The following is an 18,785-nucleotide window of genomic DNA, read 5'->3' as shown; positions in this document are numbered from 1 at the left end:
GGAAGTGTATGGTCTGTATTCGTTCCTGACAAAGAGCCAACCAATAATGGTTAATGTAAAGCTAAAAGGCGTGCCTGTATCAATGGAGCTGGACACGGGAGCGAGTCAGTCGATAATGAGCCAAAGAACATTCAACAAGCTGTGGGACACTGAGGCTGTGAAGCATAAGCTGAGTCCAGTCAATGCCAAGTTGGGTACTTACATTAAGGAACTCATACTGCTGATTGGCAGTGCAGTAATCAAGGTGTCGTATGATGGTGTGGTTCATAATTTACCATTATTGATCATCCCAGGCAATGGTCCAACACTGTTCGGCAGGAATTGGCTCAAAAAATCAAATGGGACTGGAATGATATCAATACGTTGTCTTAGGTGGATGACACTTTGTGTGTTCAAGTGCTGAAGAAGTTCCTTCTTTGCTTGAACTGGGCTTTGGCAATTTTGCTGGATTCACCTGGACTCTGATGCAAGACCGGTCTATCACAAAGCTCGGTCTGTTCCGTACATAATGAGGGAGAAGTTTGAAATTGTGCTTGACAGACTCCAACGTGAAGGGGTCATACCACCGACAGAATTTAATGAATGGGCCAGTCATTTGTTCCTGTGTTAAAGAATGATGGCACTGTTAGGATCTGTGGAGACTACAAGGTTACGATCAACTGATTTTCGAAACAGGATCAGTATCCACTACTGAAGGCTGATGACCTTTTCGCAATGCTAGCTGGTGGAAAGTCGTTCACTAAACTGGATCTGATGTCGGCCTATATGACACAGGAGCTTGTTGACACTTCAAAGAAACTCACCTGCATCAACACCCATAAAGGACTGTTTGTCTACAAGAGGTGTCCTTTTGGAATCCGTTTGGCTGCTGCCATATTTCAGAGGAACATGAAGAGTCTACTTGTAGAAGAAAAAACCCAATCCTTGTCCTAGGTTAAAGGAAGGGTTAAGTTCGCTTTTGCTGACTCTGTACAATTCACGAAGCTGGAGAAAATTACCGAACCTTATCAACCTCAAAGAACAGAAAATTCTATATACATGACTATCTGGTGTTTACATGGGTATCCAGATAGCTGGTTATCAACAGAAGGACAGGAAGAAACTATGCAAGAAAGAGATAAAATGTGCCTACCGGGATGACCTTTGTAATGTATGAATAATGCTCATGTATAATAGATGACCTTTGTACTCACGGAATATATGAATAATATTTATGTGTGAAGTTTTAGATAAAGTTCTTGCTTTGATGGCATTTACAAAGAATGTATGAATAATGTACTTGAGTGGTAAGTTACAGATAAAATTCCTGTTTCAATAGTATAAGAATAGAGCACATTTGCCTGTTAACTTCAGAGTTCTGCCTTGGTAAGGACTAAGCGGGCTCTCCAAGATATCTTGTTAGTTTTAGTAATAAACTTCTCTCGAAGCAAATTCTGAAAGTCTCCGCCTGAGTTAATTTAAGCTAAGTTTCCTCGACAGTTTTTGGCGTAGTCGGCAGGATCTCTTTTAACGAGATCCAAAAAAGAACTAAAATTAAACTTTTAAAGAAAAGAGGAATTAAAAAGAGGACCTTCCTAGCTGAAAGGAGGAAGGTACCTAGGCAGTCCAAAAGACAAAGGACAGGCCGCCGAGATCCCCAGGAGGGGGTGAGGCATTTAAGGTAGCTACCGTAAAGAAGCTAAAGTAACAAAAAGGCAAAAGGAGACCCCGAGCTGAGCGGAAAAGAGAACACCGGTGAGCGCTTTGTAAATTATTATTGTATATTTTGTAGGAGTGTTCTAACTCTCATTTCAGAAAAAAACCGCGAGAAGTTGCACCTGGAAGAATGGGAAACGGCTCTAGTCGAGCAGGGCGCTTACGCCCAGTTCCTAGAGAAGGAAAGAAGGACAATCCCTCAACTGAAAGAATGAAGTTAAATCCTCAAACCGAGAAGAAAATCCGTAAGGTAGTAAAGCAACGAGAGAAGGTAGGAGATCCCATGGCTCGCCGGCGGACACTGTAATTAAAGAAACCGGAGACGACAGATACGCGGTAACGTTTAGCAGCGATTTGTACGGTTGGTCTGATGGGGATTGGCCATATGGAGGAAGTTTTAAGTTATCCTTAATAGAGGAATGGAGAAAAATAACCAGAGAAGGAGGGGAAGACCCTACTTGGGACAAGGATTACATGGAAAATTGTTTTAATAAATGGATTGAGGTTGCTAAGAGACATCAGCCTCCGAAAAATAAAAATTCGGAGAATAAATCAGGAGGAAAAGAAAAGGGGGAAAATGAAAAACCTCCCTCTTATAGCCCTCCAAACCTCCCTATCCCCTCAGCACCCACCGTGGGACTTTATCCTCGTATAGAACCCCCAAAGCGAAATAGCTGGCTGGAAATTATAGAAATGGTTATTGCCCATAGAGATCAAGCCCGGAGAGAACTAGCTGTCCTCCCGGCCCCACCACCTAATGGAGGAGCCGATGGAGGAAACCCGGAGTTATTAGGAGCAGGGGCTGAAGCAGCAGAGGGAGGGGAAGTCAATCAGAGATCTGGGATGAGTTCTCGACTAAGGTCGCAAACAACCCCAGCCCAGGCAGGAGCCGACTCTACCCTCCTCCTCCAAAATCCCAGGGTAATGATAGGAACCACAGCGGTTTTAAAACCCTGGTCCCCGGGAGAGGCCAGAGATATGATCTCGGCCGCCCCAAATCCGGTGAAGAAACCGGTAGCATTCCACAACTGGCTTGAGCAAACATGTACAATTTACAATCCACTCCCAGGAAATGTTAAATTATTATTGCAAGCAGCCTATGGATCTTCCTGGCAGGGAGTAAAGGATATGTTCCCCATCCCAGCAGGGGAAAACGGAGACTGGAGAGTTAATGATGACTTGGTGGAGGCCGGCAATGAGTCATTAAACCATTGGCTGAAACACCGAGGAAAGAACGCAATTATGCAAGGGGCTAAAAAGCATGGGGATATAGGGGAAGTCACCCGCTGCTTGCAGAAGGCGGAAGAATCAATGATAGACTTCGCCGGCAGATGGAAAAATAGTTGGGACGAACATGCCGGAATACCCATGGATCAACATGAACCATTGGCAGTACAAACCTTGTTAAATTGTATGTTGCCACAACACGCGAGAACCTATAAAATAAAGGTTCTAGACTGGCAAGGAAAAGGTTGGAAAGAGACCATTACAGTGCTAGCCAATATGGATAGAGAGGGACTATTCACCTATAGAGACAATAAGGCCAAAACGACAGGTCAATACTATCAGCAAAAAGGAAGAGGGTACACACAGAATAATAAAGGAGGGTTTGGGGGACAAGGACGAGGAAAGGGAAGGGGACAGTGGCCCCCATGAGATCGATCCCAAGATGAGTGTAGAAATTGTGGAAGAAAAGGACATTGGGCCCGGGATTGCAGATGCCCACCGAAGCAGCCTGGAAGGTTACAAGGGAACTTCCCCGAACCTCCACCTTCATTGATCCCTCAGTTCTCGTTCTCTAACCCCAACCCACACCAATCAGCATAGGGATGCCCCGGAGGCATAGTGGTACAGGCGGCAGCCCTCTGCTTATCAGCCGACATAGAAGAAAACCCTCTAGTAGTAGTAAAAGTAGGGAACACCTATGTGGAGTTCCTGGTGGATACCGGTGCTACTATGTCTTCTGTATCACCCTCTGTGGGATTACCTGTAAGCAACACAACCGTCTTAAGCTTGGGCGTGGCCGGTATCCCCATGAAAGAATTTTTATCTGAACCTACCAGATTGATTATTGAAGGACAACAAGTTAATGACAAGGCTTTGATAGTCTCTAAAACAGCGCCTCTCCCTTTATTAGGAAGACAGACTTTATGTAAATTGGGAGCCACAATTTATTGTACACAGGAGGGAAAGTTCATGGAGCTCCCACCTAATAAAATCCATCAGTTCCTCAAGGGGATTGAGGGAGAAAAGGGGGAAGAGAGCAACAAAAAGGCTACCCTCTATTATTGGCAGTTGAATGGCAACTTCTATTCCCCTTTGATACAGGAAATTGTACAAAACTTAAAAACTAAATTCGACTCTAATACCGAAGAATTGATGGATATAATTTTAACAAGCTTTGAGGCAGTTCAGCTTCACTGCACAGCCTGGTACACTCGACCGAAAGCTGAAACTTACCAGTGCTTAATACAGCCCTCTCTCAACAAAGAAGAGATAATAAAAGCTACACCCCGCATCTATTTCGGACCAGAAGGATTAGGGGTAGCCATGGATTTGACACCCTTACAGCAGGAGCGGTTTAGAGAAGAAAACTCGACACCCCATTTGACATTAGCCGTAAAACCGCCGGCGAAACCCAGAGATATGGGTCCAATGATCGTGGAAATCGATAAGGAAAAACAGCAACCAGGTTATCAACCTTGGGCAGTAATAGGATTACAGAATGTTCAGATAGAATTTATCACCCGCACTAGGGGGATTCTCTGGTGGAAGGGTAAAGGACATGCCTCCATTTTTAAAAAACAGCAGCCCCCTGAGCAACCGAGCCCTAAGCTGCCAATGGCATTGAATCAAGTGTCTTCGGAACTTTGGGCAAAACATAAGAATCATGTTGGGAAAGTACACTCTGCAGTACCCCATCGGGTACAATTGATAAAGAACGCCGTGTTACCAAGCATTAGGCAGTACAGACTGCCTCCAGAGGCAGAAAATGGGATAAAGCCAGTCATTTCTGCATTGTTGGAACAAGGAGTTCTAGAAAAGACACAGAGCCCGTGTAACACTCCGATACTGCCCATACCGAAGGTTGATAGGCCAAATGAGTGGAGATTTGTGCAAGATCTGAGAGCTATTAACAAGATAGTGGTCCCTATCACCCCTGTGGTACCGGACACCAACATTATACTATCTGCTATCCCACCAACAGCAACTGTCTTTACGGTGGTAGATTTGTGTTCAGCCTTTTTCTCCATCCCATTAAGTCAAGAGAGTCAGTATCTGTTTGCCTTCACCTACAAAAAACAGCAGTACACCTGGACCAGGTTGCCCCAAAGGTATACAGAAAGCCCCGCAGTATATGCCGCTGCAGTAAAGAGAGACCTCGAAGATTGTACCTTATCAGTCCAGTCCATACTGCTGCAGTATGCGAATGATTTGCTTGTGGCTTCCAGCCACGGATATAGTTGTATGCAGGTCTCCCTGAAACTATTGCAACACCTATGTGAAAGAGGGCACCGAGCATCGTTACAAAAATTGCAGTTTTGTCAGACTCAAGTCCAGTACCTGGGTTTTAACATATCTCATGGGCAAAGGCAGTTAGGACCAGAAAGAATTCAGACAATTCAAAAAGCCACCATACCTAAGACAAAGAAGGATATCTTGTCATTTTTGGGGATGGTTGGGTACTGTAGACAATGGATCCCTGATTATCGGGAATGGGATGCAGTCCTAAGATCAGCTGCTCTGAATGATGCCCCACCCAAGGTGGAATGGACCCCTGAGAGAGAGGAAGCATTCAAACAGTTAAAGAAAGCGATCACTAATGCCCCGGCGTTGGGACTTCCAAATTATGGAAAACCTTTTCAACTGTATGTAAATGAAAAGGAAGGATTCGCAACAGCCGTACTAACCCAAGAACACGGTGGGGGAAATAGACCAGTGGCTTATTATTCGGTTTTGCTGCCTCCAGTGGTAAGGGGAATGCCAGCATGTCTGCGTGCCGTAGCAGCCACCGCGGTCATGGTAGAGAAGTCGGTACCTATTGTTTTGGACTATCCATGTACTGTCGTGACAGCTCACGCTGTGTTATTACTGTTGAATTCCGCTGCCACACAACATTTTACAGCATCTAGAAGAACCGGTTATGAGGTATTACTGCTGTCACACCCTAATTATACCTTTTGGCGCGCACCAGTAGTAAACCCAGCCACTTTCCTTCCTACTACTGAAGTAGAAGATCCAGACCAGCATGATTGTCTATTAACAGTGGAAATAGCCACCTTGCCAAGACCAGATTTGCTCACAGAGCCTATGAACAATCCTGATCTCATTCTCTATACAGATGGATCATCGAACAGGCCGTCAGATGATTTATTTTTGGCAGGCTATGCTATTGTAAACCCACATGAAACTGTTGAAGCATTTGCCCTGCCTCCCGGAACCTCGGCTCAGGCGGCTGAATTGTTTGCCCTCACTAGAGCTTGTATAATAGCAAAAGATCAAACTGCCAATATCTATACTGATTCCAGATATGCATTTGGTGTGGTCCATGATTTTGGACAACTATGGAAAAACAGAGGCTTTATCACCTCTGGAGGAAAGCATATTAAGCACTCTCAATTGGTGCTTAATTTATTAGACGCCATTCAGTTGCCAAGTAGGGTGGCCGTTATCAAATGTGCAGCTCACACAACCGGTGAGGATGAAGTATCAGTAGGAAATAGGAGGGCTGACGAGGCAGCCAAACAGGCCGCTTCGGCAAAGGCATACTGCCTTCAAGCAGTCGCAGTCTCCCCTCCACAGGTACTTGACATCCAATAACTTAAAACAGCCCAACAACAAGTTACCATGCAAGAAAGAAGGACTTGGGAAAACCAGGGTTGTTTTCTGAAAAACGACATCTGGTATCACCCTGATGGGCGAACTGTTTGCCCTAGATCTCTATTTCTGCCCCTGTCTTGCCTAGCACACGGTCGGGCTCACATGGGCAAGGGAGGGATGATACATGCTATTAATGCACAATGGTATGCACCAGGAATAACGGTGATAATTGAAAAAGTTGCTAGAACATGCCAAATTTGTCAACAAAATAACAGAGGTAAAACACCTGCTGAATATGATCATCTACCCCAACCAAGTATGCCCTTTGAAAATTTACAAATTGATTTTGTTCACATGCCTCCAGTATCAGGTCTCAAGTATCTATTAGTCATAGTAGATATGTTCACAAGGTGGGTAGAAGCGTACGCCACCAGGAAAGATGATGCCCGAACAGTAGTAAAAATTCTATTTAAAGAAATAATACCAAGATATGGGATACCTATGGGAATTAACAGTGACAGGGGAACACACTTCACAGGAAAAATAGTGAAAAATCTTGCAGAAGCATTAGGATTCCAGTGGAAGTTACATATACCTTATCAGCCACAGTCCTCAGGAATTGTAGAGCGAGTAAATGGGATAATAAAATCTACCCTCACCAAGGTATGTCAGGAGACAGGACTAAAGTGGCCAGATGCCTTACCTTTGGTACTGTATACGATAAGAAACCAAAGAAACCGAAATACCGGTTTGACACCACATGAAGCCTTGCTGGGAAGACCAATGCCTACCGGCGTAAAACCACCACTGGTGGCTGAAAAAATGACATTAATTTGGAGTGATGAAAAATCGCTAAAGTATGCTCAAGCCATGTGTGAAATAGCAAGGAGTCTGCACGAACAAATAAAGCAGACACAGGTGCCCCCGTCGGAAGGAAATATGCACCCTTTCAGACCTGGAGATCAAGTGTTAGTAAAAACATTAAATAAAGAATCCTTTTCTTCTAGGTGGAAAGGACCATATCAGATCATCCTCACAACACGAACCGCTCTGAAGTTGGAAAAGCACCCGAACTTTGTGCATGCGACCCGTTGTAAATATTATTTCCCCGACGAATCACAGCCGAAAGAAAAAAGTTGAACCAGGACGAGCTACGGTCGCCCGACTAAGAAAACAGCCATCTTCTCGCTAAAAGAACTGTACCTGCCCGTATATCCAAGGCCGAATGTCCGAACTCATTTGTGCGCCAACTTGGGCCTTCATTGCTCTGGTCACTGTTACTATCGTGCTCGCGTGTGGTTATTGTAACAAATTAGTTCAAGAGTGTTATAGAAGAAAACAGAAAAGAGAAGATGAGGTGGGGTTGTTGGAAGAACTATAAATGGACACTGGGCGTTCTAATCCTTTTAGCAGTAAGGAGAGTCAGACAGGAGGAAGAATTACTTGAAGAAGGGAAGGTATGGAAGGGAGATGTAAAGTGGGAGAAAATTGATAAGACGACGCAGCAAGGCAACTTTACATGCCCAGAACGAGAAAACTGCAAGATAGGGAATTTCACAGTGAGGTGTAAAGCTTGCGGCGTAGGAATAGATCAGCGATCAGGAGAGGTGAAAGTGACCAGTGAGGAAGGATTTAATATATCCCTGAACTGGGAGGTGGACATGACTTGCCTGACCAGCACAGACCAAGGTGAGAGTCAGGAAACCAATGGCACATTATGTGGACCCAAGGAGAATTGTCACTTTGAAATAGGAAGATGGGAATGGGTAAAGTGTATGAATCTCACAAAAATAATAAACGGAATAACTTATATTAAACACAACCAGAATAAGCATTCCCCAACAGATCCGGGACACTTGAAACGGATGCTGACCACCTGGTAAGGTCCCCAGGAGTATTACATTTAACAGTTCAAATTAAATATCCTCCAAAAGAAAAAGGCGGCTGTAACACCACTAATGTTGAAGTGTCCTTTAGAAAAGAGAAACCTCCGAGAAAGAAAGGGGATGTGTTAGGGACTGTGCTAGGTGGGGTAGGAGCCGGGATAGGAGCATTAAACACTATGGATATTGAGGCCCTACAAAATAAGATCCAGGTCGTCGGAGGACTGGTAGGAGAAGGCAGAAGAATAAGGAACGCCTGGGATGAAGGGTTACAACAACTACAAGTATCAGGTTACGTAACGGACAAAATGACCTGGAAGCAGAATGAAAGGATAGAAAAGGAGATAGAGAACCTGATGAAGGAGCAGCAGGGAATAAATAAGTACACCCAGTGCATGATTAAAGAACTGATCAGGCAGCTATTGAGAGCTGAGCTGGAGAGGAAAATATTGTCCTTCCATACTGACACGTGGGAAAGGTTGTTGGGAATCAATCAGAAGGATAAGCTTCTTAATTTAACTATTAAGCCCCAAGAAAGATATACCAGTTGTGATTCAAATGGATGTAATATAACTATGGAAATAGTAAATAGGACGAAGCAAGAAATTTGGTGTCAGTTTCAAGTAATGCCCCAGTTGTTTGGACAGAATTTCTGGTACCCGGAGTTTAAAGGAGATTGGGTCGATGAAAAGAATTTGACTCATCACCATAGGGGATGTGATAGATGGCCATTTGGGATGGTGTGTCCCTATCAGACTGCCATTTACGAACCATGTACATTGAAACACCCCACAGGAGTATGTAAGTGGGAACTGAGGCCGACAAATGACGCTGAGATTGCAGAAATTGGTCCGAATGAAGTCTGTATGACGGGAAATAAATCGGTCTATCTGGATGGAATTCTATATAGGCCCCCCATTAATACTTGTGTAAGAGGAGTATACACCTTGTATGACCCTGAAGAAAAAAGAACCTATAACTTTGGGCAATGGCAAAATGTAGAAAAATACCTGTCTGTGCACAGGATTGACCCCCAGATAATTAATCTGACCAGACTGCACAATTTGATACGTAATGACAAGCAAATTGAGGAAGCTCTGTCTAAACAAGGCAGAGACATCCACCAGTTTAGAATTGAAATGGCTTACAGGAAGGGACAACTAGTAAGAATCGCTGATGAGGTCACCGCCTTAACGATACACCACTGGTGGGATGTGTTTTACGGATGGTCCCCAAGGGCCTCAGCCGTATTGAAACTAGCTATACACCCCATAGTAATCATGGGTGCAGTTATGCTTGCGCTATTGATAATCATTTGTGCAATATGGTTAAAAGTGAAAAAATTGATGGGTCAAGTAATGAGCCTAGTATCCCGTGTAGAAAGAAAGGGTGTGTTCATAAAAGAAAGGTTAAATCGCATAGAAGAAAATATAGATGATTACGATGAGGAGAAATGCCTGGAAATGCGACCCTACCCGGATGGATATGAGCCCCCTTTTTCCAACATATGAGACCATGTTGATCTGAAAAGGATCAACAAGGAGGGAGTTGTAGAAGAAAAAACCCAATCCTTGTCCTAGGTTAAAGGAAGGGTTAAGTTCGCTTTTGCTGACTCTGTACAATTCACGAAGCTGGAGAGAATTACCGAACCTTATCAACCTCAAAGAACAGAAAATTCTATATACATGACTATCTGGTGTTTACATGGGTATCCAGATAGCTGGTTATCAACAGAAGGACAGGGAGAAACTATGCAAGAAAGAGATAAAATGTGCCTACCGGGATGACCTTTGTAATGTATGAATAATGCTCATGTATAATAGATGACCTTTGTACTCACGGAATATATGAATAATATTTATGTGTGAAGTTTTAGATAAAGTTCTTGCTTTGATGGCATTTACAAAGAATGTATGAATAATGTACTTGAGTGGTAAGTTACAGATAAAATTCCTGTTTCAATAGTATAAGAATAGAGCACATTTGCCTGTTAACTTCAGAGTTCTGCCTTGGTAAGGACTAAGCGGGCTCTCCAAGATATCTTGTTAGTTTTAGTAATAAACTTCTCTCGAAGCAAATTCTGAAAGTCTCCGCCTGAGTTAATTTAAGCTAAGTTTCCTCGACACTACTGATGTCCGTTCCTAGAACCGTCGTGTTTCAAGATGACATTCTGGTCAAAGGTGGCAACACTGCTGGACATCTGAACAATCTTGAAAAAGTCCTACATCGTTTGGACAAAGTGGGACTCAGGCTGAAACGATCGAAGTGTGTCTTCATGGCAACTGAAGTTGAATTCCTGGGGAGGATGATTGCTGCTGATGGTATCAGGCCCACCGATTCGAAAACCAAGGCCATCAAAATTGCACCCAGAACTCAGTATGTGATGAAGCTGTGTTCATTCCTTGGGCTACCCAACTACTTCAAAAATTTCTTACCTGGATTAAGCACCTTACTAGAGCCACTGCACATGCTGCTCAGACAACTGGGTCTGGGGTGTATCTCAAGATAGAACTTTTGAGAAAGCTACGAATCTGCTCTGTTCAAACAAACTGCTTGTTCACTGTGATCTGTGTAAGCGTCTTGTATTGGCCTGTGGTACTTCATCATATGGGGTTGGCTGTGTACTCATTCCAACAAACAAATGAGTCGGGTAAGCTACAACCTGTTGCGTGTGTTTCGAGCAGTTTGTCAAAAACGGAAAGAGCTTACAGCATGGTAGAAAAAGAAGCTTTGGCCTGTGTATATGGGGTCAAAAAGATGCATCAGTACCTGCCTGGTCTTTGTTTTGAAATTGAAACGGATCACAAGCCACTCATTTCATTGTTTATGGAAAACAAAAGTATCAATACCAATGCATCGTCCCATATTCAGACGTTGTCTACCTATGATTATGTCATTCGCCACAGACTGGACACTGAGAATTGTGCCGATGCACTGAGTCATCTGCCTTCGCTCACACCAGATATGCAAATGCCTCAACCTATAGATCTACTGCTAAGAATGGATGCTTTTGAGAGAGAAGGTATCCCTGTCACTGCTCAACAAGTTAGGACCAGCCATGACCTTATTTTATCGGTTGTGAAACGGTGTGTCCTCAGTGGTGATTGGTCTGCAATAACTATGGAGTTGTGTGATGAGATCAAACCTTACAACTGTCGCAAAGATGAACTGTCCATTCAGTCAGATTGTCTACTGTGGGGCAATCGTGTTGTTATGCCTAAGAAAGGCAGAGAAAAATTTGTAGGTGAACTAAGTAGCACTCATCCAGGCATTGTCATGATGAAAACCATTGCTAGGGCTCATTTTTGGTGGCCTGGAATTGACTCTGATCTGGAATCATGTGTGCATCATTGCAATGCCTGCATGCAGCTAAGTAAAGTACCAGCAGAATTTCCGCTGAGTCTTTGGTCGTGGCCATCTAAACCATGGTCGAGGATACACATCAATTTTGCAGGCCCTTTCCTAGGAAATATGTTTTTTGTTGTGGTGAATGCACATTCAAAGTGGTTAGAGTGTATTATTATGTCATCCAGTACGTCTACAGCTACTATTGAGAGCCTTCGTGTCATGTTTGCTACTCATGGTTTGCCTGACATTGTTGTGAGCGATAACAGATCATGCTTCACAAGTCTGGAGTTTCAGGAGTTCAGGAAACTCAATGGTATCAGACATATAAGGTCTGCTCTATTCAAACCTGCTTCTAATGGTCAAGCAGAGCATGCAGTTCAAACGATCAAGCAAAGCATGAAACACGTGACCCAGGGTTCATTGCAGACTCATTTGTCACGTATATTGCTTAGTTACAGGACAAGTCACCACACACTTACCGAAGTCTCCCCTGCTGAACTACTGATGAAGTGAAGTCTCAAGAACAAGCTTTCTCTTGTCCATCCTGATTTGAATGATCGTGTTGAAAACAGACATCAAAATCAGCAATGATATCATGATCATGCTGCAATGTCATGTGACATCTTGGTTAACGATCCAGTTTATGTGCTGAATTATGGGCAAGGTCCAAAGTGGATCGCTGGTACTGTTACGGCCAAGGAGGGTAACAGAGTGTTTATTGTCGTGCTCAACAATGGGCATATATGCAAGAAACATGTTGATCAGATAAAACTGCGGCACACAATGAACTGAAACCATTTGCGGAAAATGCAGTCAGTGACCAGCCAGCCAATGTTCCTTGATCAGAAAACTCTGCTGTCACTACTGAATCTGGACTTTCAGTCTCTGACATGGTCATCACCACTCCCATCAGACTGGTTACTCAGCCTCCAGTCATAACTGACTCAGAACGCTCGCCCAGAACTGGAGTTGAACTGAGACGATCAACTCATGAGCGGAAAGCCCCAGACCATCTTAATTTCTAAAGAGACCGATACTAAGATCGTGAAGGGGGATGTTGTTATGTATTGATGCTTGGGGTCACTAGACACCAGGGGGCGACACTGTCAGAGGTCATCGAGGTGTACGCGCATGTGCGCAGGCCCTGGTATATAAGAGTGAGTACCATGTCATGTGCACACTTTAGGCACGAATAAAGTTGAACCAGGTTTATACCTGAGTGAGTTTACAGCAACAGGTCTTTCGAGTTATTATATACATAATAGTCCTGCTGTTTAATCAACTCCAATTAAAATTCGGACTCTGCCGGAAACTGGAGTTATCACCCCTGTGCTCCTCACCACTTCCCCTCTCCTCACTTCCTCCCCCCTCTCCCCTCCATCACTCTCCCCTCCATCAGTTTTCCCTCCATCACTCTCCCCTCTCCATCACTCTCCCCTCTCCATCACTCTCCCCTTCATCACTCCCCTCCCTCCATCTCTTTCCAGCTCCATCAATTTTCCCTCCATCACTCTCTCCTCCATCACTCTCCCCTCCCCTTCCCCATCCCGTCACCTCCACATCCTCGTCCCTCACAGCATTCCTCTTCACCTCCCCTCCCCTCATCCTCCCTCTCCCTCTCCGTCCAATTCTTCTTCCCCTCATCCTCTCATATTTCTCCCTCCCCCTGTATCTGCAATTGCATCCTGATCTACATTTTACCTTCAGGCTCCCTGCTTTGCAAAGTGCTTCTGGGTAGAAATCTATGTTTGCTGAATTTTATTTTCCTTTTTTACCCTCCGATATCCCGATTAATTCTTGATCGCGGTAAGGTACCACATGACAAGTTGTTGCACAAGATAAAGGCTCATGGGTTTGGGAGTAATATGTTAGCATGGATAGAGTATAGAGGAAGGACAGAAAACAAAGAGTTGGGATCAATGGCTCATGTTCAGTTTGGCAGGCTGTAGGAAGTGTGTTTGGATCTCAACTAATTTACAATATGTATCAATTACATAGATGAAGGCACGGAGTGTAATGTATCCAGGTTTGCTGACCATACACAGCTAGGTGGGACAGTAACTCTGAGGTGGATACAGAGCCTGCAAATGCATATATTCAGGGTAAGCGAGTGGACATTAAGTGGCAGACGGAGTATAATGTGGGGAACAGTGAGGTTATTCACATTGGTAGGAAGAATAGAAAAACTGAATATGTTTTAAATGGTGAAAAATTATTCAAAGCCGCTGTTCATAGAGATTAGGGTTTTAAATGGTTTATTGATCTGTTTGGAATGGATTGAACTGTCTGATTGCATTATCCGCTCAGTGAACAATCTGATGCGTTATTCCAATTCCCTCAGTTTCTAATTTTCATATTTTAATGAGCTTTTTACCTGTATTGATTATTTAAACTAGCGGCGCAGGCTTGACTTTAAACAAGTTAATATTGTGGCAAGTGGGGAAGGGGCTTTTTTCACTTGGTATTTTGTTAAACTCAGACTTTTTGGAGAGTCTGGTTGTAACTTTCTGATTGTCCAAATTTTTACAGTTAACTTGGTGACGATTGTGATCCTGTCCCGAGGAAAGTGCGGCCTCTCCAAATGTATCGCTCGCTACCTGCTGGGAATGGCAGCGGCCGATCTGTCACTGGTTTTCATTGATGTGATACTGAAGCGAATGAATAGTATTTATTTCCCAATGAATTTCTTGTACATCACTCCGATATGTTCCCTTATTCTTGTCCTGTACATCGCAGCACGGGACTGCTCGGTTTGGTTCACAGTCGCTTTCACCTTCGATCGCTTTGTAACAATTTGTTGTCACAGGTTCACAGCGAAATATTGCACCGAGAGGACAGCCGCTGTGGTTTTATCAGCCGTGTGGGCAGTGGCTTGTCTAAGGAGCCTTCCCTTTTACTTTCCATACCAGCCCTCCTTTATAACTGATGGTGTCGCGTGGTTCTGTGTCACAACTGATGACTATTACACTTTGACTTTTTGGAAGGCTTACGAGTATATCAATAGTATTATAACCCCTTTATTTCCCATATTCCTCATTCTGTCCTTCAATGCTCTAACCATCAGGCATATTATAGCGGCAAATAGAGTCCGCAAGAGGATCCGGAACACTGAGAATCAGAGAGACCCAGAGATGGAGAACAGGAGGAAGTCCATGGTTTTGTTGTTTGCCCTCTCTGGCAATTTCATTCTCTTCTGGATGACGTATGTTGTACGTTCCTTAATATGGGAATTGCAGAATTACGAATATACAGACAGACACTACAGTAATCCTGTCTACATCGCCCAACAAATGGGATTCATGCTTCAGCTCCTGAGCTGCTCCACAAACACGTGTATCTATGGCCTGAGTCTGACTAAGTTCAGAGAGGAGCTGAAGACAGGGCTGAAATATTTGGTTACACTCAATGGGAAATTATGTAACTTACCACCAGTTTTAAAACATTAAACTGGACGGAATTCGTTGACTGACAATTCCAGTTTATTTCCTATTCCACAAGTCTCTGTGGGCAGGCTGTCCTAGAATTGGGTCGTTCTTACTTACACGTTAATATGTAATCCTTGAAATAATAGGATTCAAAGTATTTATTGTTGATGTTCATAGGAACAAAGCATGTCATTATTATAGGCAATAATTAAGCATTCACATCACAGCAGCTCTTATGACAAAACCCTGCGAGTTCACCAGGGAATCCAAAACATGTTGCGGTTCCCAGATTGATTCGAATTCCAAACAATTTGGTCCAGCGCCCATTCTTTAGTTTGTTGTCTTCACCCTGGTATGTGGCAATTGACATGTTTCTACATGATGTAAGTCACGTTTAACATTCACTGACTTGCCGGTCCTGTCCCTGCAGCAAAGATCCGCGCCCGCTCCCTAACCTGACTCACACTCACTAATTTCACAGATCCAGGATATTTCTCAAGCAGCTGCTTCTTTAAGGCAGGAAGGACCAAAGCTAAAGATTATGTCGGTTCTGAGTCTGTGCAGTAACTCTACTTTAAATGTACTCACTCGCACCTGAAAAGGATGATGTATACACATGTTCCCAAATCAGAACGTGTTATCCACTATAGCTCTCTTGCTCGAATGTTTTCTAATTAGGTCCACTCTCCAAACTGACCGTTGCCCTCGACTGTAATAAAATAAAGAGTGTTTGCCTTTTGATTACAGGAAACCTGTGTATAATCTGATAAGATCCTGTGTTAAGTTGGTCAGTCGGCAGTCCTGCCACATCCAGTCGTGAATGGTGGTGGACCATTAAATAACTAACAGGAGGAGGAGCCTCCATGAATATCCCCATCCTCAATGATGGCGGAGCCTAGCATGGGTTGGGGTGGAGTGTAGACTGTTGCGGTGCAGGGGATGTCGCAGTTGTGTGGGACGGACTAGTTGGGCCGGACGCTCTTTACCTTTCTGCCATTGTTCATTGTTCATAGGTTTATATGTAACCTTCAGGGCTGCTGACCGAGGGACGTGCGACTCTTTGTCGGCCGGCACAGATAAAATGGTCCGAAATGGCCTCTTTCTGCACTATAGATTCCTATGTTTCTTTCTGTGCTACCCTGGCCAATTTGCTTTGTCCAATTAGTATGAAAGTTAAAATCGCCTATGCTTATTGCCATGCATTTGTCTCGATTTGTGCCGTCAACTCATCTATTTTGTTACGAATGCTACATGCATTTAGACAAAGTGCCTTTAAATTTGTTTTTTTTACCCTTTTTTCCTGCTTGTTTCCTGCCTCCTTCAAACTCACTTTCATTATATTTAATTTCTCATTCCAGCTTTACTCCCCTCCCTACTGAATCTATTTTCAGGTTCCCATCCCCCTGCTAAGCTAGTTTAAACCCTCCCCAACAGCACTAGCAACCCCCCGCCACCCCCGTCAAGGATATTGGTCCCGGCTCTGTTGAGGCGCAACCCGTCCGGCTTGTACAGGTCCCACCTCCCCGAGAAGCCGTCCCAATGCCTCAGGAAACTAAAGCCCTCCCTCCTGCACCATCTCTCCAGCCATGTATTCATCTGCTCTATCCTCCTATTTCTGTACTCACTTGCTTGTGGCACCGGGAGTAATCCTGAGATTACTACCTTTGAGGTCCTGCTTTTTAATCTCTCTCCTAGCTCCCTAAACTCTGCCTGGAGGACCTCGTCCCTCTTTCTACCTATGTCATTAGTCCTGATATGGACCATGACCTCTGGCTGTTCACCCTCTGCCCCCAGAATGTCCTGCAGCCGCTCGTGACATCCTTGACCCTGGCACCAGGGAGGTAACATACCATCCTGGAGTCACGTCTGTGGCCACAGAAACGCCTGTCTGCTCCCCTGACTGTCGAATTCCCTACCACTATTGCTCTTCCATTCTTCTTCCTCCCCCCTGTGCAGCTGAGCCACCCGTGGTGCCGTGGATTTAGCTCTGACTGCACTCCCCAGAGACACCATCACCCTCACCGGTACTCAGAGCAGAATACCAGTTGGAGAGCGAGATGTACTCAGGGGACACCTGCCCTAGCTGCCTAGTCCTCCTCTTCTGTCCGGCGGTCACACAATCCCTATCTGCCTGCACACTCTTAAGCTGCGGGGTGACCACCTCTAGAAACGTGCTATCCACGTCGCTCTCAGTCTCACGGATGCACCACAGTGACTCCTGCCGCCGACCAAGCTCCAAAACACGGAGCTGGAGTTGGTGCAGCTGGAGACACCTCCTGCACACGTGGTCGTCCCAGCTGCGCCAAGCATCCAGGATTTCCCACACACCACAGGATGTGCAATCCACAGGACTAAGCTGCCCTGCCATCCCTCTAGTTGCACTCGGAACTATCGAGTAGAACTAAACTCTAAACCTTAGCAAAACACACCCAGCTGCTACTCAGCAAACAGCTGATTTAATTAATTAGTTCTCCTTGGATAATAAAGATCACTGATCTATTCGATTGCAGTTCCTAACTTACACCAATGCCCAAGGTTTTTTAAAGAAAAGAAAAGTACTCACCAATCCACCAGCCAATCACTTACGTGCTTGGCTGTGACGTCAACTTCGATTTTGATTCTTTTTACTTTTTGTCCCTTACTCCTGTCGCTGCTGTAGTTCGTTCCTCCTGATCTCCGGCTCCTGGTCCTGATTTCCTCCCGATCCCCGGCTCCTCCCGATCTCCGGCTCCTCCTGATATCCGGCTCCTCCCGATCTCCGGCTCCTCCCGATCTCCGGCTCCTCCTGATATCCGGCTCCTCCTGATATCCGGCTCCTCCCGATCCCCGGCTCCTCCCGAGCCCCGGCTCCTCCCGATCCCCAGCTCCTCCCGATATCCTGCTCCTCCTGATATCCAGCTCCTCCCGATCTCCGGCTCCTCCTGATATCCGGCTCCTCCCGATCTCTGGCTCCTCCTGATTTCTGGCTCCTCCCGATATCCTGCTCCTCCTGATATCCAGCTCCTCCCGATCTCCGGCTCCTCCTGATATCCGGCTCCTCCCGATCTCCGGCTCCTCCTGATTTCTGGCTCCTCCCGATCCCCGGCTCCTCCCGATCTCCGGCTCCTCCTGATCCTTGGCTCCTCCCGAACTGTCGCTGCCTTTTCAAACCCCGCTCTGGCCTGGTCTTGTGATCCAATGTCATGTCCACCTGTTCCACCTTCCTGGTAAATACTGAAGCAAAATAATTATTTAATATTTCCGCCATCTCTCTATCTTTACCTGTGTATCATCCTGTCTATCCCTTAATGGCCCTATTCCCATCCCAACCTTCCTTTTTTACTGATGTTCCTGTAAAATATTTTACTCTGTTTTATGTTCCTTGATAATTTAATTTCATAGTTCCTCAGCTTTTCTCCAATATATTACCCTGGTTTTCATCAGATTTATGTCCTTCTCAATTATCATCTTAAAGCATGTTATATTATGGTCACTATTGCCTAGATGTTCCCCTACTTTCACTTCTCTTATCAGCTCTGGTTCAATCCACATTACTGGATTTAATAGTGACTCCTTCCTTGTTGGGATTTTTATATATTGGGTGAGAAAGGAGTCCTGTACACATTGTATGAAC

The 18,785-nt window shown here is 44.7% G+C and overlaps 1 protein-coding gene across 1 annotated transcript; it reads left to right on the top strand.

Moving 5' to 3' along the window:
- The first annotated feature begins 11,225 nt into the window (after positions 1–11,225).
- Positions 11,226–15,193, top strand: LOC139242064 (probable G-protein coupled receptor 139). Its single transcript, XM_070870209.1, has 2 exons — positions 11,226–11,643; positions 14,277–15,193. The coding sequence occupies exons 1-2, from the start codon at positions 11,226–11,228 to the stop codon at positions 15,191–15,193; spliced, it is 1,335 nt and encodes a 444-aa protein (XP_070726310.1).
- Positions 15,194–18,785: the final 3,592 nt, after the last annotated feature.

This window comes from Pristiophorus japonicus, unplaced genomic scaffold (genome assembly GCF_044704955.1).
Source record: "Pristiophorus japonicus isolate sPriJap1 unplaced genomic scaffold, sPriJap1.hap1 HAP1_SCAFFOLD_119, whole genome shotgun sequence".
In the NCBI taxonomy this organism is placed as follows: domain Eukaryota; kingdom Metazoa; phylum Chordata; class Chondrichthyes; family Pristiophoridae; genus Pristiophorus; species Pristiophorus japonicus.
This window is presented reverse-complemented; position numbering and strand designations above follow the sequence as displayed.